The sequence below is a fragment of the Phascolarctos cinereus genome, unplaced genomic scaffold (assembly GCF_003287225.1).
Source record: "Phascolarctos cinereus isolate Bilbo 61053 unplaced genomic scaffold, phaCin_HiC Scaffold_1;HRSCAF=81, whole genome shotgun sequence".
In the NCBI taxonomy this organism is placed as follows: domain Eukaryota; kingdom Metazoa; phylum Chordata; class Mammalia; order Diprotodontia; family Phascolarctidae; genus Phascolarctos; species Phascolarctos cinereus.
In genome coordinates, this window is record NW_027555514.1 from 284,988,190 (window position 1) to 285,013,839 (window position 25,650).

At 51.9% G+C, this 25,650-nt stretch overlaps 2 protein-coding genes across 4 annotated transcripts in view; one reads left to right on the forward strand and one right to left on the reverse strand.

Annotated features, from left to right (window-relative positions):
- Positions 1–5,769, reverse strand: part of DESI1 (desumoylating isopeptidase 1) — an 18,810-nt gene extending 13,041 nt beyond the window's left edge. The window contains exon 1 of one of the 2 annotated variants that reach the window (XM_020982735.2): positions 5,158–5,769. In XM_020982735.2, coding sequence (XP_020838394.1) covers positions 5,158–5,239 — 82 coding nt within the window. In that variant the 5' untranslated portion in view covers positions 5,240–5,769. Of the gene's footprint in view, positions 1–3,885; positions 4,067–5,157 lie in introns of those variants that run through there. The other variant, XM_020982734.2, reaches the window with a different exon arrangement.
- XRCC6 (X-ray repair cross complementing 6) lies at positions 4,319–25,409 on the forward strand. 2 transcript variants are annotated; one of them, XM_020982727.2, is made up of 13 exons: positions 4,319–5,009; positions 6,378–6,469; positions 8,266–8,378; positions 13,118–13,256; positions 13,710–13,964; positions 14,456–14,639; positions 16,074–16,260; positions 17,966–18,134; positions 19,385–19,546; positions 19,717–19,846; positions 21,017–21,117; positions 22,901–23,014; positions 25,147–25,409. In XM_020982727.2, exons 2-13 carry the CDS (start codon positions 6,391–6,393, stop codon positions 25,344–25,346), a joined length of 1,833 nt encoding a protein of 610 aa, XP_020838386.1. In that variant the 5' UTR covers positions 4,319–5,009; positions 6,378–6,390; the 3' UTR covers positions 25,347–25,409. The 2 variants fall into 2 exon arrangements, with proteins under 2 accessions (XP_020838386.1, XP_020838384.1); XM_020982725.2 differs by lacking the exon at positions 4,319–5,009 and adding an exon at positions 5,870–6,069 and having other exon boundaries at positions 6,375–6,469.
- Positions 25,410–25,650: the final 241 nt, after the last annotated feature.

Sequence of the window (25,650 nt, forward strand, 5' to 3'; positions counted from 1 at the left end):
GTTTGCTTTATGCAACTGAACCTGGAAAATCAGCAACATCAAAAACCCTTCAATATTCTGTTCCAGGCCGGCTACCAAGGGCGATGCCTGCAGGGGTGAGTGTGGGACTTCAACAGTGGGTCCTTGATGCTAAAGGTGGCTGCGAAATAGGGATGAGATGAAAGGAAGCCATTCCTCAGCAGAAGCAGTGATGCAGATCAGCTTTATGCAAAAGAAAGTACGGCATGAAATCAAAATAGCATCTTTGGGCATGTTTGAATTCCCATCACTTAGTCCAGGGGAAGGGAACCTTTGGCCACATGTGGCCTCCAGGCCGAAGGTTCCCCACCCCTGTCCTAGACTAACTGACCTTGAACAAGTTACTCTGCCAAGTCTCTGGGCCTCAGTTTCTTTATCTATAATGGCCTCTAAAGGTCCTCTTCCAGCTTATAATGATGTTTTCCCCAAAAGGTAAAAGCTTTATTCCACTTGCCACTTTAAAAACTCTAAAAGACAAAGATTTTTCCAGCAAAGGAATGACTTTTTTGTAATAAATAATCCATTGATGACTTCCTTCTCATAAGATTGTTACAGTGTCTACCAATAATTTTTATTAAGTTATGCCTTGCAGCAAAGCAACCCAGAAAAGAGGGTGTATTAATGTTATCTCCATTTTACAAATGAAGAAACTGTATTACAGGTATAACCTATAACAAGTTGCTTACTGTCTTGGGGAGGGGGGAAGAGGAGAGAGGGAGGAACAGAATTTGGAACTCAAAACTTTAAAAAAAACCCAATAACCCAATGTTAAAAAATGTTTTTATATGTAACTGGAGGGGAAAAAAAGTTTTTAAAAATTGTATTAGTCAGATACGAACCCAAACAGTCTAATGAATCTAACACAGAACCTGATATTAAAGCATGATGAAAAATCTGAACAGGTTTAACTGGATCATACACTGCAAGCCCACTCTGGCCCATACGTGGTCTTTCTCTTACTGGCACTTACTGCTTTGAGCTAACGATTTGACATTTTCTAAAAAGCTGTCTTATAACCCTCATGAATCACGTCTATAAATGACAGTTACACCCTCCATGAAGGAAGGGCTCTCTCTTTGGTATCATCCCCCCCAAATCTGCCTAGCACGGAAGATATTAATTAATATTTCTTAGAAAGTCCCCACGTCCTTGGATCGAAGAATCATTTTGAGATGAGCCTGCCAAAAAAAATATGAAAGTGAACCCTGTGCTGTAGCAGGCAAGCAGCTGGCAAAGGGCCAGGGGAGGGCAAAGTTCCCCAGGTTGTGAGAAACCTGTGCTCACTTTTATGCCCCTTAACACAGAAAGGGGTCACCAGAATTCAGGGAGCAGCTGTAATGGGAAGGACCAAAAGACAGTCATGACAGCTGATCTGGTGCCTTGCAAGGATGCAAGGATAGAAGGGGTTTGATCACCTGCCTACACCTATTTGCAGTGTAAGCACTGAGGGGCAAGCTTTAGGAGAGTTTCCACAGTCAGTGAGAAAGTGGCCACAAGAACCTTCAAACTAAATATATTAATCACATTGTCCGGAGCCTGTGCCGTGCTGGGAAGGGGCAGGCAACAAGATGGGACCTCATTTACTGCAAGTCTGATCTTATGCTGTAGTGAGGACAGAAAGACCCAGGGAAGAAGCCTAGAATCCCCGGAGGGATGGGGGAGGGCAGGAGGACAGCTTCCCGAGGACAAACTAAAAATGTCAGGACTGCTCCAAACAGAAAGTAAAAAGCTGGAAGACGGCAGGAGTGCGCAAAGTGGTGAACGCCAAAGGCAGCGGTCGTGTGAATCCTGCACTTGGACAAGAGAATATTTTCAGCTCCAACAATGGAGGCATTTATTTCCATCACTGACAAACAACGGCTGACTTCAGAAACACTCTCCACTTGGCCCAAAGGAACTCGGATGCCACACAGTAGGCAAAGCACTGGCTCTGGAGCCAGAGGACATGGCTCAAATTCTGTCTCCGAGGCTTATTACCTACTACCTTGGGTACGCCATCCGTTTAGATTCCCTGGGCCTCAATTTCCTCCTCTGTAAAACTGGGAGGTGGGGGAAGGGAATGTTGGACTAAGTAGCCTCGGAGGTCTCTTCCAGCCATGTTCTTGAAAGAAAAGCAGAATTTCATCATCAAAGAGACTGGATGAAGGCAAGATGGAAGAAGAGCAGCTCCCATTTATAAAGAGAGACCTTTAAGGCAGACAAGTCTTTCGTCACAGCAACCCTGGGAAGCAGGTGATAATGGTATTGGGTTGGTTTTTTTGTTTGCTTTACCATTTTATAGATGAGAAAACTGAGGCTAAGAGATCTGTAATACGTGGCAGGGCAAGGATTCAAATCCATGTCTCCTGCCTCCAAACAGAGCTGGAATTACATGAGACAACGAGAAGGAAATTACGCCAAATGAGGACGTTCACTGAGCTGATGGTTTAAAAATGACAAAACCATTAACGGTCACAATGTCCTTTGATATGGGGGGAGGGACACACTTTGGTTGGAAATGAGAACTGGATGAAATGCAGATCTAACGTGGCTTTAAGGCGTGGGACAAGATTCATGTAGACGTGTCTGGTCTTCAATTCCAAAGGTTACTAACACCACCTTGTGTGTGGCCTAAAGAAGAAGAGGCAGCTTTGGAATCACTTGGCATTATAGAGGCCCAGAAGGGCTGAAGAAGTGGGCATCAGGACAGGTGGCCTGAAGGGCCTTCTCCTGGGCCCAGATGGGAATTCCCCCCCCCCAGGCAGAAAGTTGCTCCAACTTCCTTTTCCAAGCATCCAGGAAACCCTATCAATTTGCCTTCTCATTATGAATGGGCAAACACAGGGCTCCATTCCAAGCTCTTTGTTTATCTTTTGTAACCGGACTGTAATCATTAGCGACTGAGTAAGTCCCTCAGTGACGGTTTTCAATTCGTGACTCTCACACTTCCTGAATTTTTCCTCTAGCAATCAGTCAAAATCTCGTTCAGCTCAAGTTAAAACTGGAAAGGTATTAAGAATATGCCTATAAGGACTCCAGCTTTTCAGTCCTGACCTTCAGTCCCCCCCCACCCCCATTCACAAATCAGCCTCACAGGAATAAGGGACGCTTACAAGGTGTGGGGGACAGTGACCCAGGAAGGCAGGACACAGCCAACCACACCTAAAGGGCCCCCCTCCCAAAGTGGCGTTTTTGTTAAGTATGGCTTGAAATACACGGAATGAGAAATCTTTTTGTTCCGCAGAATTCTGATGAATGGTGTCATCCCATCACATTAGGTCTTGGTCTGTACTGAATTTAGGTTTTCCTTTTTAGAAATTAGGAAATTTACTAATGTATTTCCTTTCCTAGCTAACCTCATTCCCCCCACCCCAATTAGATTAGGAAGGCCTCCCTTGGATTACTAATCACTTCCTCTCTCCAGAACTCTCCAGGGCTTTCTCCAACCAGGCCAAAGGGATCCCTGTCTTCGGGTGATGCTTCGCCGGCCGGGGCTCTCACTGGGTCACAGTCACTGGCCCTCCTCCCCCGGCTGGTCCCCACCTCGCTGCCCCTCCAGCCCCTAGTGCAGGGTCTCGGTTCGGTTTATAAACCGGGCTGCCCAAAGCACTCGACCTGGACCCTCATTCTGCACCGCGCGGCCACCCCCCCTTCCTGCCCCAGCCCAGTGGGGCCCGGAGGGTCACGGGTGGGGGGGCTTCTCTGCCCGGATCTGTCACTCACGGAGCCCCGGGTCCCCCCCAAAGCAAGTCGCGGACGGGGCCCCAGCAAAGGACACGCGACGGAGCGCGACCCCAGACTCCCCCCGCGGAGGGGCAGCGACGAGCCCAAGGTCACAAAGGCAGGCCCCCCCCCACGCCCAGGAGGGCGCCCCGGCCCCGCGCTCACCCAGCATGATGGGGCTGAGGCGTCGGGCCAGGCCCTTGGACAGGTCGTACACGTACAGCTTCACCGGGTACAGGTTCGTCGGCTCCATGGACGGCAGCGGCGGCGAACGCGGCGTCTTCTTCGTTTCCGTGCCGCACCGACGGGGGCGGTGGGCAGAGGCCCGGGGGCGTCGGGGGCTGGGACACTCGGGCCGGCGCTGCGCTGCGCGGGCTGCTCAGCCGCACGGGGCCGCACGCGCCCCGGCAACGCCGACTGTGAGGTGACAGAGGGCCGAGGGGCAGGATGCCTCCCCTCGGGCCCGGCTGCGCCTGCGCGACACCGCCCACGCCGCGGCGCCCCGCCCCGCGGCCCTCCCGGCGACGTCACGGCCCCGAGGACGAAGGGCGCCGGGGCCGGCCGCGCCCGCAGACGCCTGGCGAGGAGGGAGGAGGCGAGGAGCCCCGAGGGTCTGCTGCGCATGTGCACCAGCGCCCACCGCGCATCCTCCCGAAACCGAAGTGGGGGGGACAGGCAAGACCTCCGCCTCCTCCCCCCGCCCTCCGAGAGGGGCCAGGACCGGTGGCGTAGCGCTTGGGGAAGGCCTACAGCGCATGTCCAGCGCCATCTGCCCGTTTTCAGTTCAGATCGTGGTGGGGGGGGGGCTCCTCCAAAGAAGGAATTACTCTGCGAAATGTGCTATTATCGGGCAGCTAGCGCCCGGCCTGGAGTCAGGAGTTCAAATTTGACCTCAGACACTAGCTTGTGACTCAGGACAAGTCACTTTACCCTGTTTGCCTCAGTTTCCTCATCTGTAAAATGAGCCGGAGAAGGAAATAGAAAACCACTCCAGTATCTTCACCAAGAAAATCCCAAACGCGAGTGAGACACGACAGAAAAACAGCTGAACTGACACTGTGATACAACCAAGATGCGGCGCCGGGAAGCCGAGGGGAGGGGAATGAGGGAGCGAGGACCGGATTGCGCAGGTGCAGTGCTCCCTCAGCCCAACCTGGAAACCGCGGCTGCGTGCGACGTGTAGAACTTTCTGCGCACGCGCACGACAAAACCTTTTCCCACGCCTGCAAAGGGGGTGGTGCTCTGCCCAGAAGAAAGTCGCCCAGGTAGTGGGAGAGCTAGAGCCGAAGGTGCTTTCTGCGCATGTGTTTTACGCTCCTTTGGCATTTCAGGCAGCCTTAGAGTGGGTGAAACTGTGGCTCTAAGGAAAGCGTAGGCGTTGACATTCTCACCCACTCCGCCCTCCCTCCAGTTACCTTGTATTTGTTTTGCATCTACCTGGCATGTAGTTTACATCCATAACTCCCTCGATAGGAATGTTTGTATCCTCAGTGTTCACGAGGCACAGTGTGGAGTACATCGTAGTTGTTAAGTCTTTATCTCTACGTGATGTCACTCCAGGTCCAGCGCTCTGTCCACTGCGCCACCTAGTTGCCGTACCAAGTACATCCTAGGTACTTAATAAGTGCTTGTACTTTGGGTAGCAGGCTGGGTCGAGGTGCGCGTACCTTGTGCCCCTGTCTCATTGACTTCATTCCTTCCTTATTAAGCGGCTCGTAGAAGGTGAGGTGCTAGGCTCTGGATTCAAATATGGGGGCTACTTCTGTCCTCGAGGAGCGCTTGCATTTTATTAGGAGTAATAACACGTACACAGAAAAAGAAACATACAAAGTAATTTCGTGGGGGAGGAGGACAGCTGTTGGCTGCGCCGATCAGCATAGGTTCCTGTAGGAGTCGGCCCTTGGCTGGCCTTGAAGAAACTTAGAGATTTCAGGGTAGGTGAAGAGGGAGCGCATTCCAGGCCTCGGGTACAGCCTGTGCTAAGTAAGGAACAGAGGAAGTCTGGAGGGAGGGCGCTTCAACTTGAAGCTGCGTAGGGAGCCGGGCCGAGCCTTTCCCTCTGCGCATGTGCACCTCACTGCCCTTCGCCTAGACTTCCTCCCACCGACGCCTGAGAAGGGGCGGGGCTTTGGCACCTCCTCTGGCCCTCAGCGTTGGTTGTTTGCATTAGAGATTGAGGAGGCGGGGGAGGAGGGTTGCACGTGCGGACCGCGGGTCCCCGAGCTGCGGAGCGAGCTGATTGGACGACGGCTGGACCGCGCGCGTGCGCACTGGGGGAAAAGCCCTCTGAAGTTTTCCTTTCCTCCGTCCGTTTTGTCGCTCTGCGCTGCATCTTCATTCTCAGTGCCCAGGTAAGGATGGGCGCGCGCTGGACCCCCTCACTGGGCATGCGCCCCAGCCTCGTTTTCGAGCGTCCTCGAGCTCGCTGCCCTCTGGTCTGGGGCAAGACGGCCCGGTCGTCGCCGGGCCGGGTGTCAGGGTCCTGCTCGCGAAGGGCTGGGGCTTCCGCTGAGGCTCTTCTGCAGGGGAGGGGTCCCCGCCCCCGCAGCTAAGATGCCTTCCCCCAGAAAGGCCCTTGTGGCCCCCCCCCCGCGTGTGTGTGAGTGGGGGTGGGGAGCATGGATGGGGGGGTCCTCAGGTTCCCTTTTCTCCTAAAGGATCACGAGGACCATGTCCGGGTGGGAGTCGTATTACAAAAACGAGGGCGAGGACGAGGAAGAGGAGCAGGACGAGGGGGCGGACGCGGAAGGTGAGGCTTGCGGGGCCTGAGCCGCTCGTGGGAAGAGCGGGGTGAGAACCGGGCTTTGGGCCGCAGGCGGCATCTTGCAGCGGATTTTGGGGGCCAGCTTCTGTTTGTGCATTGCCCGGATTTCTCCCAGAGAGCTATCCCTGGTAACAAATGAATTTTTTTTTTTAAGAGAGGAAGAGAAAACACACCAGAAACCCCGACGTCATGCGCACTATTCCACGCTCAGGGCCCCTGCCTCTGCAAAGGCGAGGTGTCTTAGGTGTCTTCTTTGAGGCCAGACTTGGTTTTTATAATTTGGTTTTTATTGTCTTGGCCTTTTCTCTCTTCGTATTGTTGTGGTCAGTGTGTGTGTGTTTTGGTTTTCTGGTCCTGCTTACTTGGTTTTACATCACTTCATGTCCGTCTTTCCATGCTTCTCTTTCCACTCCCCCAACTCTAGGGCAGTCCTTCATACCCTCCTTCCTGGGGCTGTGCTGTCCCCTCCATCCCGCTTCCTCTACAGCCCCCTGCCTAATAGTCCCAAGTCTGGGAAAGTATCGTGAGAATTCCCAGTTATAAAGGCTCTGGGAGTAAGGGGCCGCCAAGAAGGAAAAGTCTCACCCTGTACTTTGCCTGCCTCTTTTTTGACATTAACATTTCACTTTGTATCACATTTATCTGTGCATCTTTTTTTTAAAAAAATATTTGCACAGTGCCTTTCCCACAGGAATGTGTAATAAGTGATGATTTGAATTGGGATAATCAGAAAGGGCCTCCCTCCCCCCAAAGGGGTGCAGTAACCGGAGTGGAAGGGAATTAAACTCCAGGAAGACAGTTGTGCTCCTTGTAACTCTGCCTTGGGCTCAGGCTGGAGCTGTTACATTTCCGTATCCACCCAGTTCCTTTCTGCTGACCCCCAAGCTAGGGTCATGTTCATCCTTTTAAAAAAAAAAAAAGGCCTCAGGCTGGACCTTGGATTTTAACTCCACAAATCCACAAAGTGGTCTGAGTATGTTTTTTATGGTGTCTTCCCTTGGTCACATTTGTTGTAATTCAGTTTTTTGTCCGGCTGCCACACTGGTGCCTCTATGGAGGAAACAGGATCGATGTGTAAAGTAGGTTCTGCAGAGCATAGTTATACCCTTTGTACAGTGTAGACACTGTGTGCTCTGCTCCTCTGCTGATAAGGACTTCATGGAGGGAGGAAAGGCCTAGATGAGCCGTAAACGAAAAGGGAACCCGTCCTCCCCATCCCGTTGAGAGTGGATCTCCCACCCCTACCCCAGTTGTAACTTTACTTTCTGAGCCCTAAAGAAAGAGATTGGTTTAGATAATTTCTCAGGTACTTTCTAGTCCCAGAATTGTGTGATCTTTAAAAATAATCTTCTGAGTCAGAAGGACTGGACCAAGGGATGTACAGGGAGGCATATTTCATTTTGTTCAAGGAGGAAGAACTTGGAAGCATTAGGGCCACCCAGGCATCAATCAGCAGCATTTATCTGACACCTGCTGTGTGCCCAGGTGATGTTCTGGAGCCACAGGTACACAAGGGAAGCCAGGGCTCTGCTCTGGCCACCTCAGGAGTACTTAGAACCTGCAGGTGTGAAATAAGTAGACTTGGGAGGGAGGTTAAGGCAATAGTGAGTTGAAAGTTACTCCCAAAGTCTTGTATTAGGGACCATCTGTGACCCCAGGAGACATGTTATTACTACTACTTAAGCCTGTAAAGGTTTTTTTTTTCATTAAAAAGAAACCGTCTTAGTCTTTAACAGTTGCAATATAAATTCCAATTGTTTTTAAATATTTTTTCTTTATAGGAAACTATAAGTATTCTGGCCGGGACAGTTTGATTTTCTTAGTGGATACCTCCAAGGCTATGTTTGAGCCCCAGGATGAAGATCAAGGAACTTCTTTTGACCTAACCATCCAGGTAAGGTTACCTTAAACTTCCTGAATGGTTGTGCTCGAAAAGTTGACGTGATTTAATTGGCTAAATTGGTCATCTGAAGCATGCCATGTCTTTTTTTTGTTAAGGTTTTAGAATTTTGAATTTAATGAACACTTCCAAAAAATTCCATACATGAAGTGGTACAGAAAAATAACCTTATATGTGAAAATACAAAGAAGTTGCTTTCAAAGCTGTCTTCCTTGCCTGTTTCCTTCTGAACTTCAGTTCTGTTTTTTTTTCAAAGCTTCAATAACTTTATTTCAGGGGTGACTTTATTTCTTGATTTCCTTTTCTTTCCCTTCCCCCCCCAAAAAAAAACCCAGTCTGTGTAACAGATAAGCATAGTCAAGCACAACCTGTCCACCTGGTTGCCAGGTCTCCAGAATTCTGCGCGTTGGCATCATCTCGCCTCCACGCAGGGCAGGAGCCCTCGGGAGCTGCAGTCGATTACTACATTGGTGAACGTAATTGTTTCATTATTTGGTGCATAGGCTGTCCTTTTGTGTCATTTAAGTATGGCAAGATTTCTGCGCGTCATGTAGAAAATGAATTGTTCGATTCTCATTTCAGTACATTCCGGTAACCCTTTTTATTAGTGAGTTCAGTTTTAAACATTTAAGAAATGTTAGATTTGACCAATCTGCCATTTTTGGTTTGCTGTTTTTGTCAGAAGGGAGCACAGACTTTCTTGTTTGAATTTTTTCCATATCAGATCAGGTCATGAAGGTTACAACCCTAGATGAGGCTTCACATCCCTGATGTGTATGGGGGGGTATTTCACCACCAGCACCCTTTACCCACCCCACCTGTCCCCACCTTCCACATTTCCCTGTTTGTCTGCCATCATCTTGAGGCATCCACATTGGTGATCTCAGAGTCCTGCCCTGTGTTCTTTCAGTGCGCCAGGTATGGTCCATCCCCTTTTCTCTCATATGGCTGTCTACATCCTCATTCTAGCCATCATCATCTATTAGGTGCCCCTCCTAGCTTCTAGCCTCTCTTCATCGGTATATCCTCCACACCAAAGTCAAAATAATTGTCCAAAGGCACAGTCTTGGCCATGTCATTTTCCTGATGAGAACCCCTCCAGAGCTCCCATTGGCCTCTAAAGTAGCATGTAAACACTTTGGCCTTCAGGGCCCTCCATGGGCTGGCTCATGCTTACTTCATACCACTCTACTTCATGTACTTTTCGTTCTAGCCAAACTTAACTTTTAGCTGTTACCGAAACTTGACATCTGTGAATTTTGGGGAAAAATCACCCCGACACTTGAAATTTGCCCTCCTTACCCCTCCCGCTCATATTCTTGGTCTTCCTTCAAGGCTTAACTCTGCTGCTACCTATCCCTACATTTTATTGATGTCTTTTTTTTTTTTTAATGAAACCTTTTTTTAAATTTATTTTGATTTATCAGCAATCACTTCCATAAACTTTTGAGTTTAAAATTTTTCTCCCCCTTCCTCCCTACCACCCTCCCCAGATGACATACAATCTGATATAGGTTATAGGTATACATTCCTATTAAACATATTTTCACATTAGTGATGATGTAAGTAAGAATTAGAACCAATAGGAGGAACCGCCAGAAAGAGGAAACAAAACTCAAGAGGGGAAAAAAATAGCAAATAGTCTGCTTTGGTCTGCATTCAGACTGCATAGTTCTTTCTCTGGGTGTGGCTAGCATTTGCGATCACGAGGCCTCTGGAGATGTCTCACATCCTTGTATTGCTAGGAAGGGTTGTTTATCCATAGTAGTCATCACATAATGTGGCTGTGACTGTGTACAACGTTCTCCCGGCTCTGCTCACTTCACTTCACTCAGCATCAGACCGTACAAGTCCTTCCAGGTTCTTCTGAAGTCGGCCTGCTCATCATTTCTTACAGCACAAGAGCATTCCATTACATTCATGTACCACGACTTGCTCAGCCATTACTCCCCCTCCCCCCAGCTCTGCTGTGAGGGAGGGCGTGTGTTTTATCATTTGTTTTCTGGGGCCAGCATTGATTTTTTCCACTGCTCAGAGGTCACCTTCCGTTCTGGGATCTGTCACATAGGTCGTTAGGGTCCTCCTGTGTAATTTCTCTTGGGACTGATGATCGCATCCGTTCTTACAAATATCCTTGCGGTTCTGTAAACCGTCTGAAATCTTCGTCATGTCTTATTGCACAGTAATATCACGTTTGTTTCGTGGTGCTTAGTTTTTCCTGCCTTTCATCAGTCTGTGGACAGCCACGTGGTTTTTGGTGTTTTGCTGACAAAAAATAATGTTTAAATGTTTTGGTGTATATTGGCCCTTTTTTTCCCATCTTTGACTTCCTCGGGATGTATGGTAGGTCGTCGGGAGCGGACGGTTTCGGTATTTGTATAATTCAGATTCTGATCCCAAACAGTCAGCCCGCACAACAGGGCTCCTGTCTGTCTGTCCGCAGCTGCTCCGCCATCCCGCATTCCCAGCGGTGGTCATTTCTGCCATTTACTAAGGACCAGGTGAAGCCTTAGAATGATGTTAGTTTGCATTTCTTTCATTACTAATTATGCAGAGCGTTTTTCATATGCCCATTTATAGTTTGCAGATCTTCTTTTGGACATCTTTGAACATTTATCTGTGTGGGAACGGCCCTTGATGCCTGTGATGTCTGTGTTGTGGAGATCAGACCGTCGTCACTGACATCTGATGGACGTATTTTTCTTTGCCCTACTCTTTCTCTTCTGATTCTCTCTTCCTTGACTTTATTCACGCAAAAGCTTTTTAAGATCTCATGTAGTCAGAATTATCTTTTTTTAAGACTTCGATGGTCTCTTCTCCCCTTTCTCTGGGTGAGAGTTCTCCACCTAGCTGCAGTTGCTGAAGGCTCTGGATCGCATTCTCTTCTCGCTGGTCTTCTGCTGTGACCCTTTGCGCTCAGGTTGTGGCTGTTCTGAGTTTTTGGAGGCGTGTGGCGGAAGACGTCTGTCTCAGCCTAATTTCCGCCCATCGCCTTTCCTGTTCTCCCTCAGTTCCTGTCAGACAGGGCGTCCTTCCCCCAGGGATAAGCGTATACGTGGAAGCATTTATTCAGCAGTTTCAGATCTTTAAATGAACATTTGTGATTGTGGATGAAAAATAGTAGAACAAATTGGTAAAAACTCCACCCACCCGGTGTTTCATTAAGATCAGACTTGAGAAAAGATGGTATTTGGGGGCCGTGACTTTCCTCTTTCCTGACCCTCGATTGCCTGTAAGCCTGGGGCAGTGACAGGAGGCTCTGTAGACAGATGCCTGTTATTTCATCTTTAGCGTGTCTTCATGTCGAGACTGAGAATCACAGATTTGAGGAAGTTGTGTTTTTCTTGTAACCCTCGTAGGCCTCTGGGAGTGGCAGCTTCAACCTGAAAGAGCCCTATTGTCTCTGTTCCCAGGAGTTTTCCTTTTGTGTAGGGTTGCTCGCACCAAAAGCAGACCCAGAGATGGACAGGGACTTGATCTCAGGGAGAAGGTTGATTTTGGGGGATGCTGGATGACGCTGTAACGACGACTCTTGGTGGAGAGAGGAAAAAGAAAAGCTGCATGTGTGCGCGTGTGTGCGTGCGTGCTCTCTTGGGGGTATGGGTGGCTAGCCACTTGTTCATCTGCTTTGTACTGCTGCTTTCTGGTAACCTTGAGAAAATTATAAAAAAAAAAAAGACAAATGGCCATTCTGTAGTAACAAAAGGCTCTCTGAGGACCATGTGTGGTGGTGTGGGTGCCTGGAAGAGCTTGAGATGCTGGGCAAGTCACGGGAGGGTGGGGTCTGCATGAAGCAAATCCCAGGAAAGATGAGGCAGAGATCGGGTCACCCCAAGTGGGCTGGAGCCCAGAGTGTTCTCATGCTCCAGCCCACAGTGTGGGCGCCCGGGGCCTGTTATGCTAGCTCTGGACAGAGGAGCTGACAAACCACGGCCAGGCCAGGCATGGCTTAGCAGATGACAGTCGAAGTAGGCCACGTTGGCCTTGCATTTTAGAGTTCTCAAAGTGCAATCTAGGGCTGTTCTCCCTCCTTCCCCCACCCCAGATCCATTGTCTCATTACCTAAGTGAAGAATGACTTCAGGTTCAAACGGCAGGGAGCGCGTGGCCTCCTGGAGTGCATAAAATCAGATGGGAGCCTGGAATGTGGGCCATGGCTGGAAAGCCAGCAGATTGATGGCTTTGTAATGACCACGTGAACTAGAACCTCCTGGGAACCAGGCTGCTGCCTTGACTTTCTAATTGTAGTAGACTCTGCCTTCCCAGGAAGACTTTGGGTTAGTCTGGTTTTTTGGCTCATGCCACATGGATTGTCCAGGATTGTCGCCACCCTTTCTCGCCCTTCCATCTTAGGAGGAGTTGCCCAAGGTAAAGAAGGTGCCCGATTTGCTCTGGTCTCAGCTGCCCAGGAGGTGGTAGGCATCCGGGGAAGTCCCGTGACCACATCTTGGGCTGCTGCAGATGCAGCATACCTGCCCCAGGATGGGCTAGACCAGCCCTCTCCCCCCGGAGAGTCTGTGAAATACAGACCATGAGGTGCCCCCAGCCAGGGGGATTCTGCTCGGGGGTTTCTTCTGTGATTGGCATCTGTCTGTTTTGCTTCTGTCCCTCGAGCTCTGTACTTTTCTTTCGGTGTCCCCAGGGCTCAGCCGCAGGCTTTGCCTGTAGTAAAGGCCTAATGAGTAGATTGGCCGCAACTCTCCCTTGGTGTCCCCTCTCTCTGCTTTCCCCCAGTGCATCCAGAGTGTGTACAGTAGCAAGATCATTAGCAGTGACCGAGACCTCCTGGCCGTGGTCTTCTATGGCACCGACAAAGACAAGAACTCGGTGAATTTCAGAAATGTTTATGTTCTCCATGAGCTGGATACCCCAGGTATGACGCATTGAGACAGTCGAGGCTGTTTCTGCTGTGTGGGAGAATGGGGGGCCCAGGGGCTCTGAGGACCCGGGTTCAAAGACTGACTCGTCTGGCCTTGGCTGAGCTGGGGCTCTTGGGGCCTCGGCTCCCCACTCTGCACAGAGATGAGTAAGGTCCCCTCTAGCTGTAAATCTTACTCCAAGTCATCCGTGTCTAAACAGAGGGGGAAGGCTACAAACAAGTCGATGTCCTGCCTTCGATAGGATTCTCTCTCCCTTTTTCAAAGTGAATCCTTGGACACTCGGCGTAGGATTTAGAGAGGGCTTGGGCTTGGGCTTGGAGGAAGCAGCCTGCCCCTTGAGGGTGGGGATCAGAGACCCTGCTCACAGAGGGCGTGTGCCCTGTTAACTCAGGGCTGCCCGCCCAGTCCTTCTCTGCTGACCTCTTCCTTTTGGCCCCCACACCTAGGTGCAAAGCGAATCCTTGAGCTTGACCAGTTTAAGGGAAAGCAGGGAGAGAAACGCTTCCAGGAGCTGATCGGCCAGGGCTCAGACTACTCCCTGAGCGATGCCCTCTGGGTCTGCGCCAACCTCTTCAGTGGGGTCCGGCTCAAGATGAGTCACAAGAGGATCATGTTGTTCACCAATGACGACAACCCCCATGGCAGTGACAGCGCCAAGGCCAGTCGGGCCAAGACCAAAGCCAGTGACCTCCGGGACACAGGTGGGTGAAGCCACTGAGGTCCAGGGTGTGGGAGGTAAGAGGTCTGTGGAAATGGCCCCCACTGGGCGGGCCCTGGCACATAGAGGATCGGGCTCAATGAGAGCACTCGTTTCTATGCTTGAGAGAGAGGGCGGGTAAAAGTCCTGCATTTCAGGGTTGGCGGGTTTGAATAAGATACTGTCGCAGGAGGAATTTCTCAGCAGCATTTATTAAGCACTGACTGTGTGCTGGACGTCGAGCTTGGTTCTGGAGATACACAAAAAAAAAAAAAATGAAAACCTCCCTGCCTTGCAGAAGCTTACGGACTCAGTCTGTTAGGCCTGCTCCACCTGCAGGGCACAGTCTGCTCAGAGCGATCCTTTCGAGGCTCTCCTACCTCCGTGCTTAACGCGGCCCTTTAAAAGGCAGAGTTGAGGTTAGTGGCGGGAAAGTGGGGTTCTGGGTGGCAGGTACTAATTTGCCCTCACCGCCTCCTTCTACTCTGCCACCAGGTATCTTCCTCGACCTTATGAACCTGAAGAAGCCTGGGGGGTTTGACATTTCCTTATTCTACAGGGACATCATCACCCTAGCCGAGGACGAGAACCTCGGGGTTCACTTTGAGGAGTCGGGCAAGCTGGAGGACCTCCTGAGGAAGGTTCGGGCCAAGGAGACCCGGAAGCGCGCTCTGGCCAGGTGAGGCCGCAGGTGGCCCCAGAGGGGGTCCGTCTCTGCCGAGCCGTCCTGTGGTCAGCCCGTGGCCTGTCTCTGACGAAGACATTCTCTCCGAGTCTTGTGGTCTGCTGTTCTTGTTGGGTGGACCGAGGCGGCATTTCTCCTTCCTGGGTGAAAGAAGCCAGTCTCCTGTTGTGTCAGACCCAACACAGACCGTGCTGATCACCTCCCCTCTCTAGGGGAACCTTTAAGGCAGCCTGAAGTGGTCATTCCATCGACCTGGAGGTCTTTGCTGCTGTCAGAGGCCTCTCCTCCTGCCTCCCTGCTAGCACGTGCTCTAAGCTGTGGGCCAGGCTTTCTGGGCATCAGACCTTGGAAGGTTATTGGGAAAGAGTGCTGGGGCTTCCTGGCGATTCCATGAGTTTTGGGGGCGGTTTCGAACTTCTTCATGGCTAGGTTTGTGTTTCCTCTGGGCCATCTTCCCTCCCCAAACTCTGGCCTTGAAGCAAAAAGACAGTGGCAATCTGTCCGTCCCTTTTTCTTTCACGAAAGGTAGACGTGAGGTTTGAAGGACCACAGAGTAAAAAAGGTAGATTTGGTGTGGGTGCAGGGGCTTGGGGCACCTCTCAGTCTTTGTCCCCTAACCCTGGTCTGTGATGTTTTTCACTGGAGAGTCCGTACCTGGTAACCTAGAGCCCTCCAGGTGGGGAAGTCCTCTGTCCCAAGAGCATACTGCTCACCAGGCTTCACTAGACTCCAGAGTCCTCCCGGGGCGGTTACAAAGCTCTTTTCTTCACAGCCCAAGGAGGGTTCACTTTAGTATTGAACCTGTTCTAGAGATGAGAAGACTGAGGTTATGTGAACTGTCCAGAGCTCCTAGGTCTCAGGATTTGAACTCGGGTCCTGTGCCTTACAGTTTTGTTCTCTCCACATTGCCTCATGTTGCCTTGAAGCATTTTCTCCTGGAAGTTAGCTTGTCCTCCATGCAGGAACAAGCCTGACAGGAGCTTCATTGTTCTGGGAAGTGCTGTGTTTAAAGTGGGCTCCCCAAAAATGCTCCCAGCAGAGCACTGTCCACACCTGGTGCAGAGCTGGTGAGTGGGATGGGACACAGGCAGAGTTGTCAAGGAGGGACCCCACCACATTCTTAACCCGAGACACGGGGTGCCCAGCTGCATAGAACGACGGGCCTGGAGCCAGGAAGGTCTGAGTTCAAATCCTGCCTCAGACACTTCCTAGCTGGGTAGCCCCGGGTAAGTTACTGAACCTCTGCCTCAGTTTCCCCATCTGTAAAATGGAGATCATAATGGCATTTACCTCCCAGTGTTGTTGTGAGGATCAAATGAGATTTACAGATCAGCTTGCAAATCTTAAAATGATGCTGAAAAGCTAGCTGCTATTATCCTTTTTTTTTTTTATCGTTAAGTCCTTTCTGGCTCTGCTTTTTCTCTTCAGGCTGAAGCTCAAGCTGGGCAAGGATGTAGCCCTGACTGTTGGCATTTTTAACATGGTCCAGAAGGCCTTCAAGCCTTCTCCTATCAGGCTTTACCGGGAAACAAATGAGCAGGTGAAGACCAAGACCCGAACGTTTAACGTAGACACTGGCAGCTTGCTTCTGCCCAGCGACACCAAGAGGGCCCAGGTAACTCCTCCCTCCGTGCTTCTGGATGTTGGTTGTGGGGGGGGGGAAGGGGAGTGGCATGAAGGCTGAGCTATCACAGGTATTTTCTCTTCTTCGTCATCTTTTTTTTCTTTAAGGCAGTTGGGGTTAAGTGACTTGCCCAGAGTCACACAGCTAGTAAGCGTTTGGTCTCTGAGGCCAGATTTGAACTCGGGTCCTCCTGACTCCAGAGCCAGTGCTCTATTCATTGTGCCACCTAGCTGCTCCTTTTTCTCTTCTTTTTAAAAGAAAAAAAAACCCACCAAAATCCTTGAAACAAACATGCATAGTCAGGGAAAATGAATCCCCAAGTTCTACCTTCCCTATACTGTGTGTCTCCTCCATCCTGAATCTGGCTTGTTCCAGCCCAGCTGTAAAACTGAGATCTAGTCCCTGGAGTGATGTTGTCTCGGGGTGGGCAAGGGCGTACTGGAGTGCTGGTCTTCAGAGAGCTGGCCTCTCTCAGTAGGGCAGCTTGCGTCGGACCTCACCGAAGATCTTCGCTGTCCTCTGGTCCAACCACCTTGCTCTCACCCGGGTGTTGAACAGGGTCATTCGTAACCCAGTGTCTGGCAGTGATGCCTCGCACCCCCAAGCACCTAATCCGGGTTTGTTGAATGAATCTGAATTTTCAGGCGTCTCCACTGGAGATGGCCTCCCTGATCCTTACGGGGTATGGCTCTGCCAAGTCCACGTCCTTCCTTGGGTGCGAAGGTTTAAAGCCCTCCTGTGGCTTACTTGAAGGACGAGGCCCTAGTGATCGTGTTTGGGGAGCCGGGCCCGGTACAGGTCTGCTAGGGGAACCCCGCTCTGCCCAGCCCTCTCTGCTCCTTTTGTGGTTAAATGTGGCCCAAAGCAGAGGCTGATAGCACAGAGCTGAGTGTAGAACTACTGCTTCTAGCCCTGGGGCTGTGTCCCTTTCCATCTCTTCATCTCTTTGATCTGTGAAATGGATTTGGGGACCCTGGAGTACAAAGATGAAAGAATGTTAAGTGGAATGTGGCCTTCCATAAGAGGAACGGGACAGTATGTGGGATTTGGGCAAATGCAGGCTGAGATAGGAATGAATCCGGGAGGAGTAGAGCCTTGTTTGGATTGGTGTCGGGGCAGTCAGCAGCAGCATAGGAGGAGGAGAACAAAGTCTCCTGGTCCTGCTCATTTCACTCGGCATCAGTCCATACAAGTCTCTCCAGGTTTTTCTGAAGTCGGCCTGCTCATCATTTCTTATAGCACAATAGTGTTCCATTACATGCATATACCACAGCTTGTTCAGCCATTCCTCAGTGGATGGGCATCCCCTCAGTGTCCAGTTCTTGCCAGCACAGAAAGAGCTGCTATCAATGTTTTGTACCTGTGGGTCCTTTTCCCATTTGTTTGATCTCTCTGGGATACAGCCCTAGAAGTGCTGTTGCTGGGTCAAAGGGCATGCACTGTTTTATAGCCCTTTGGGCACAGTTCATGATATTATTTGATCCTGGCTTGTCTCCTTTCATCTCAAGCATCTAAGAAAGCCTGTGCACGTGAAGCCAAAGCAGGATTTCCTTCAGTCATTTGCGTTCTGGTTCCCAGCTGCGCAAAGCTGGGGCCGGGTTAACTGAGCGTGGTATGGAGTTTGATGATGGAGGAAGCGGCTCATGGGCCTCGTCCTGCTCCTGGGCCTTCCCTGATGAGGCTGCTGCTCTTTCAGGTCTATGGAGGCCGTCAGATTGTGATGGAGAAGGAGGAGACGGAGGAGCTGAAGAGATTTGATGAGCCCGGCTTGGTTCTGATTGGCTTCAAGCCTCTGTTTATGCTGAAGCAGCACCATTTCCTAAGACCGTCTCTGTTTGTGTACCCAGAGGAATCCCTGGTTAATGGTGAGCGAGGGGGTTGGACTGCCCATAAAGTCAGCCATGGGGGCTCTTGCCATTCTGGGGTCATGGGATTCCATTTTTAAATGAATGAAAGAAAATAGATGGGCCTACAAAGGAAAACAATTGTGTTGAGATACGGTGCTCAGAATAGAGAGCAAGGTGGTGGACTCCACGGAAGAACGCTGTGCTTCCAGGTAGGCGATGGATTCCGGGGGCAGGTGGACACAGGTTTGATTTGGACGTGGCCAGTGCCGGCCTTTGTTTTATTTAACTACACGTGTTTGTCAGCAGGAGTTTCATTTTCCTTTTTTTCCTCGATGCAGATGAGGTGAGGCGGGGTGGGAACGAGAGCAGACAGATTTTCATTGTCTGAAAAGAATAAAATTTAATTAAAATTTTTTTTAAAAGAACCCCTAGTTTACAGAGTGAGCCAGGGCTCTTCGTCCTTCAGTGTGTGTATGACGCTTTTGTCGTCAGGACCCAGGCTAGCTCTTCTTTCTAATGAGGGCTACAAGCCATTGAACTGACGCCAAAGAGGCTCATGCTGACGTGGACCCCCGGGTAAAGGAAACTGAGTTTTAACTGAGTCACTTTTTAAAAAATTATTTTATTTTTTCAATTCTCGAACATTCACTTGTTTCCCTCCTGCCTCTCCCAGGGGTAAGCCCTTCTCGCAGCGATGTCCAGAGTGACTGGAAAGGTGTGCCTGGATCTGCCTGTTAGGTCTGCCCTTGTGGGCCAGGGGGCGGCACCTGGCTCTGACTGGGCCTCTCCGGCCTTCCCACGTTGTGGGTCTTTACGCTTTTGTTACGATATGAGTTTTTAGTCTCCTCCATTCTGCAGCATTTCAAACAAGGCTTCCCAGGCTACCCATAAACTCATTCTGGGGGTTTCCTGACCTTGCCCTTTACCCTGGGATGCTGATTTTAAATACATCACCTTTTGGCAGGGAGGTGGAAGATGCATTTATTGAGCGCCTCCTGTATGCCAGGCACTATGCTAATATGCATGTTACCCAGATCCCATAAAATCCTTGTGATGGCCCTGGGAGGTAAGGGCTATTACTACCCCCTGTTTTACAAATGAGAAAACTGAGGCAGACAGCGGTGAAGTGACTTGCTCAGGTTCCCTCAGCTATTAAGTGCCGAAGGCCAGATTTTAACTCCCTTCTTCCTGACTCCTGGCCCAGCTGCCTAGGAGCACAGCTGTGCAAATCATTTGAAATGTTGATCTTTAGGGCTTTTCCTCCCCAGGAAGTACAACACTGTTTGCTGCTTTACTCACCAAGTGCCTGGAGAAGGAGGTGTTGGCACTGTGCAGATACACCCCCCGCCAAAACAGCCCCCCATGTTTTGTGGCCCTGGTGCCCCAGGAGGAGGAGCTGGATGCCCAGAGAGTCCAGGTGACGCCTCCAGGTAAGCAGACGCGACGCCCCCGGCCCCCATGCTTCCCTGGGGCTAGCCTGGCCTCAGCCGCTCCCTCATCTGCCGTTTCTTCTGGCCGAGGTGCTCGGCACGTCACTCTCCACCTTGCCCGGGATGCTCTGGGCAGACTGCACTTGGGACCCTGCTTTGTATGCCCGCAGGCTTTCAGCTGGTCTTCCTGCCTTATGCGGATGACAAACGGAAGGTGCCCTTCACTGAGAAAGTCACCGCCAACCCGGAGCAGGTGGACAAGATGAAGGCGATCGTGCAGAGACTGCGCTTCAAGTACCGGTGAGTGTGGGCCACCTCGAGAGGAGCGGTGCCTGGGCAGTGGGCCCGGGGCGGCCAGCCTGGCAGTGATGGACCTCTTGTCTGCCCCTCACTGACGTGCTGCCCGGCAGGCAGAGCTGAGGAGCCTGGGGATCCCTGGGAGCGACGTCTGCCGGGCCATTTTCGTGTCACTTTGCCTTTTTTTTTTTTTTTTAGGCAGTTGGGGTTAAATGACTTGCACAGGGTCACACAACTAGTGTCAAGTATTTGGTCTAAGGCCAGATTTGACTTTGGGTCCTCCTGACTTCTGGGCCGGTGTTCTATCCGCTGCACCACCTAGCTGCTCCAAGCTTTTTTTTTTTGGCTAGGCAGTGGGGTTAAGTGACTTGCCCCGGGTCACATGGCTAGTAAGTGTTATGTGTCAGAGGTCAAATTTGAACTCATGTCTTCCTGACTCCAGGGCCAGGGCTCTGTCCACTGCGCCACCTAGCTGCCCATTTTCTTGTCACTTGGGAGAAGCCACGTAACCACATGAGCAACCCGGAAGCTGCAGGGGTTGTCCTAGGGGCCATTGCTGCCCCCTCGCTTGAGCAGAGTTGTGGGGTCCTACAGAGAAGGGCGGCGTTGTTGTCAGTCCAGGCCTCTGAGAAGCAGCTGCTGCTGTTAACGAGGCTTGGGTTTCTTTTAGAGCATAATCATGGACAATTAGAGCCAGGGTCAAGTGTAAGAGTGCAGAGTCTGGGCCATCTTGGGCCAGGGGCCTGACTTTTTAGCCTTGGCCCCTTTAGCATTGCTGCAGATGGGAGTGGGGTGCAAAGCCGGGGTCACCTCCACCCTTTCTCAGATAGACCAAAATGGCGGAAGGGTCTGCGGGCCACCTGCCCACTTCCATTCCTCTGCCCCTCCTGTGAGGACCAGCGTCCTGTCCGCCTGGGCCTGGCTGGTCCCCAGAGGGAAGTGATTGGCTTGCTTGGGGTCACACGGTGATTAAGTGGCGCTTCTGCCTACTTGCATCGGGGGTGAGGAGGGGCAATAAAAGGGATGCCCTGGGGGGCATCTCCCCCTGTCCCCACCCTGGCGCCTCTGCCACCTACCCCCAGCAAGACCTCAGGGCTGGATGTGGCTGGGCACCCTTGTGCGTTGGCCCTAGTCTCTGCTCATCGTGGCCTGTGGCTGGGCTTTGGCTTCTAGGAGCGACAGCTTTGAGAACCCTGTGCTGCAGCAGCATTTCAGAAACCTGGAGGCCTTGGCCCTGGACCTGATGGAGCCCGAGCACGTGCCAGACCTCACACGTAAGGCGCTGCGCTTCTCCCATGCGGGAGGCTCTGAGCGGGGTTTTGTGATGCTTGCTCTGGGATCCCTCTATGATCAGAGTGGCCTGGCCTGGCCTCTGCTAGGGGACTGAGGGAAGGGCTGGAGACGGGGCCAGGGGTTCCGTGGCCTGTCTCCAGGCTTCCTCCGTGGGATGCTTGTTCTGGTAAAAGAGTCTGTGGCTACAGAAACCATGGCCTTTGGCTGGTGAGGGAGGCGTTCTGTCTGGCCCTTCAGCACCTGGGGCAGTCATTTTTCCTGCCTGGGCTCCCTCACCTATAAGACAAGATGACCCGTAGTCCTGCCCAGCTCAGGCTCAAGGCTGTCTGCTTCAGTCTGCCTTTTGCCCCTTGGGTTCTGATATAGTTCATCTACCCTGTATGTTTGCGTGTTGTCCTCCTTCTAAGAGTATGATCTGAATGAGGGCGGGACCTTGGTTTTCTGCCTTTGGCCCCTGGGCACGTAGCATACAGTGCAGTAGTCACTTATTAAATACTGGTTGAATGACTGCCTAACGTGGCAGTGTAGGGTAAAGAGAACCGTTGAATCAGACCGTTCACCTTGCAGTCAGAGGATTTAGAATGAGAGTAGGCTTCTGACACCCTGTGGTTTAGCCCCTCCAAATATTTTACAGATGAGGGAGCAGGGCCTGCTGCAGGGACGTAGCCTCGGCCTCGCCCAAGTCCGTGCTGCCCTTGGGCAGCCAAAGAGAGGGCGCCCTGCCTTGGGGAGGGCTGTGGTTTGCAGGCCCAGATCTTACCTCCCTGGCCTTGGCTTCCTCTTCCCTGTAAGAGATGCTGTCATGTGTAACCTGTGATGTGCCGAGGGTCACACCAGGTCATGTTGGGCATCCTGTGCTCAGTGCCCAGCCCTGCAGGGCTGGATGGTCAGCCTTCAGGGATGGTGGGCAGAACAGGCCTGCAGGTCTGGCCCTCCTCTGTGGTCACGGCTATAACGCTTTCTGTGGGGATGACCACAGAACACTAGCTGTTGGTCTCTGACTCTGCCCAGGGAACAGATTTGCAACTGCGTCATGGAGACTTTGGGGCTGCCTTGAAAACGTTAATGCTTTTATTTTCTGTTTAGGGGCTCGGGTTTGTAAAGCCCCTTGATGGGTGGGTTGGGTGATGTCCTAGCCCAGTGCCCCCTGAGATGACCTAGGGACAAACTAGAAGGTCTCTGTGTGTAGGCCCCTAGGGAGCTCTGGTCTCACCAAGCCCAGAGGCTTGCACGGCACTGCCCCCACTTGTGGGGAGAGGGCTGCCTGCACCAGTGAGATCCCAGTGCCTTGGGTAGCGAAAGGGCCGTAGGGATGGCTCAGCTCCCCTCACTTTGCAGAAGTGACTTCCATTAATAGAGGTGTATAGGGCTGCACCTGCCCTCACTTGGTGCTCAGTCTAGCCCTGAAAGGGGGCAGCAGAAGAATCCAGACATCAGGGTGTGGTGCATTGCACTGTGACTGTCCAAAGGCCTGGGTTCTAATCTAGGCTTCACCACTTACTCACCTTGGGCAAATCACAACCTTTGAAATGGAGGGTGTGGACCAGTATAGAGTGGCAAGGCAGGGTCTGGAATCACATGCTGCCCGCATGCTGTGCCCCTCCCCCCCACCAGTCCTTGTCACTATGGGCCCCAGGTTCCTACCCCGCTCAGGGAGGGCTTGGATTAGCAGGCTCCTGACGTCCCTCTCTGCCCTCCAGCACAGCTCCTTTGGACTCCCAGGCCATGTTCTTGTCTTCCCACCACCTCCCTCTCTTCTTGCAGTGCCCAAGGTTGAAGCCATGGATCTCAGACTGGGCAGCCTGGTGGAGGAGTTCAAGGAGCTGGTCTACCCCCCTGACTACAGCCCTGAGAAGAAGGCCGCGAAGAGGAAACCAGGTGAGGTCTGGGGGCCGCTCTGCTCCTGCCTTATCAGCCTTCGGAGGTCAGTGAAGGTTAAGGGACTGGCCGGAAACCAAGAGGGCAGGAAGTGATGGACGGAGGGTGCCCTGAGGGGTCAGTCTTGTTTGGCTCTGGTTGCCAGTCTTTGGTTTTCCCCTCACGTCGCAGAGAGAAGAGGTAAGTCTCCTCGTTCTCCTCCTCTTCAAGGGTCATCGGGGCCACATCCTGGGCCCACCCTCTTGGCGTTTCCCAAGGCCTCGTTTCTCTCCTGTGCTTCGCTGCTCTGGCACTGGCCGCCCGGGGTCATCTCCAGCTGCCTTAGGCTGTAATCGACTCTGCCCATCCGTGGGTTCAAAATACAGCTCTCTATTTCCTCTTCCTTCAGATTTCTGACACTTCTGTTGAAACGGGTTACCCTTGGCTCTCCCTTCTCTCTCCTTCCATGCAGGCTTCTGGTCAGTCTCCCTCTAATATAGCTTCTCCCCAGCTGGACTCTGTTCTCTTCCTGCAGTCCTTCCCTCACAAAGCTGCCAAAGTCATCTTTAAAAGCACCAGTCTGATCATCTGCTTCCCTGGCTCAAAAAGTTTCATGGACTCCCTTTGCCTTCAGCCTCCTTCCTGTATTCCTTCATGCCCTCTGTCCCAGCCACACTGGCTGCCTCGAATTGCACTGATGCCCTCCCCTCGGCCTCCTTGGAGGCTCAGCCCGCTGACTGTGTGTGAGGCCGCCTGTTTGCCTGTTGTGCCTCTCACCCCAGAGTACTCCTTAGGCTGTTTTTCCGCATGACGGGTCTGTTTCGCCAGCCCCACACCTGGCACGTGGCTTTGTCCTGACCTCTGGTTTCTCATTGGGGTGGACCGTTGAGTAAGGAAACCCCTTTGCTTGTACAGATCATGGCTGCTCTGCAGAGGTTTCTGGGCCACTGAGGGCTCACCTAGGCAGTCTGGGACTGGACCCCAGGCCAGCACCACCCCCTGCGGGCATCTTCAGGTCTCCTGGATCGTGTGAACACCTGGCCCAGCGTGTTGGGCAGACCCTGCCTTCTGCAGCTGATGCCCCTGCTTCCTCCCACCCCTGCTCTCTCATCTTTTGCAGTGTGACCCTCATTCCCACCTGAGGATCACCAGGGATCGGTCTGAGATGTGGCCTCCACTTTGCTGCAGAGGCGGTTTCAAGGCCAAATTTCCCTTTCATATTCCAGAAGAAAAACCTTGTGGAATTCTGATTTTTCTTGTGTGACCCAGTGGAGTATCATTTCCTCAAGGGCATAGGTGGTTTTATCCCTGAACCTAGCACAGTGCCTGGCACGTAGTAGGTGCTGTTTTTGAAAGCTTTTAAAATTACATTTCTTGAAATATAATTCACTGTTTCCTCATATTTTTCAGGGAGACCAGTAGTTCTCAGGTTTGTGTCTGAGCTTGAAATAATTTCGTTTGAATTCACATGTAGCCCTTCAGTCTTCTCTCTGATGATTAATTAGCACAGCGAGAGGTAGAGGTAAGGGTGAGAGCATAGAGAGAGGGGCACTCACTGGCAAGGGGAGCCTTTGTCTTTTTCTGGCTCTAGTACTTAGCACAGTGCCCGGCATGCACTAGGTGCTTAATGAATGATGTTGGCTGGCTTCTTGCTCTAAAGCCCACGAGCCTATACGTCTTAGCTGCCCAGCTGACATTCTGACCTAGTGAGAGACTCCCAGGTCAGTTTTATTAAATGCCTTGAGGCCTTTTTTCCCCCACAACTTTCCTCTGCTCAAAACCCCTCCTGTAACCCTACCCCTGTACCTCAGTCCTGCCCTTGTTGCCTTCTCCCCTCCCCCCATCTGGTCTGGGGGCTCCTCTAGAGGCTCAAGAACCCCACAGCTTCCTATTGCTCAAGTAAAAGGCAAACAGAACTCCTACAAGGGGTCCTGTTTGGTGTGGCCCCAGGCTTCCCCTGCAGCTGAGTGACCCCTGCCGGCCCTCATGACATTTCTGGCCAATCCCATCTGCTTCCCCCTTGCCTCCCCCCAAGCAAAGGTCAGCTGGCTCTTTCTCCTTGGCATCGCACACAGCAGTGGCTGTAATGGAGAGGCTCCTGGCCAGGCTGTGGCTCACAGCATCCTTTCATTCTTCACCCTTTTCATTAACAGATGGCGGTGGTCCTGAAGAGAAACAGCCCAAGCTCGAGCTGTCCGAGGAGGAGCTCAGGGCCCACGTTCAGAAGGGGAGCCTGGGCAAGCTCACAGTGCCCGTCCTCAAAGAGGCCTGCCGAGTGTATGGGCTGAAGGCCAGCAGCACCAAGAAGCAGGAGCTTTTGGACCTGCTGAAGCAGCATTTCCAGGAGGCCTGATGGGCCCAGGACCCTCGTCCTCACCCCTCGTTTACCAATAAAGAGAATTGCTTTTCTTTGGAACCAGGCAGTGTCAGGGTTCTCTCCTACTCTTCACAAGTCATTTGAAAGCATTTCCCTTTTCTCCCCTCACCGCCCCTGTAGACTCAAGGATCTGGACCCAGCCCTGGCCTTCAGAAAGAAATGGAGGCAGGGGAGCGGACAGAGCGGCCCCTTCTCTGCAGAGGAGAGAACTCCGTGGGTTAGGAGGCTCCTCACTGGGAGCACAGACCCAGTCCTTGACCTTTCTAGTCCCGGGGGGTGA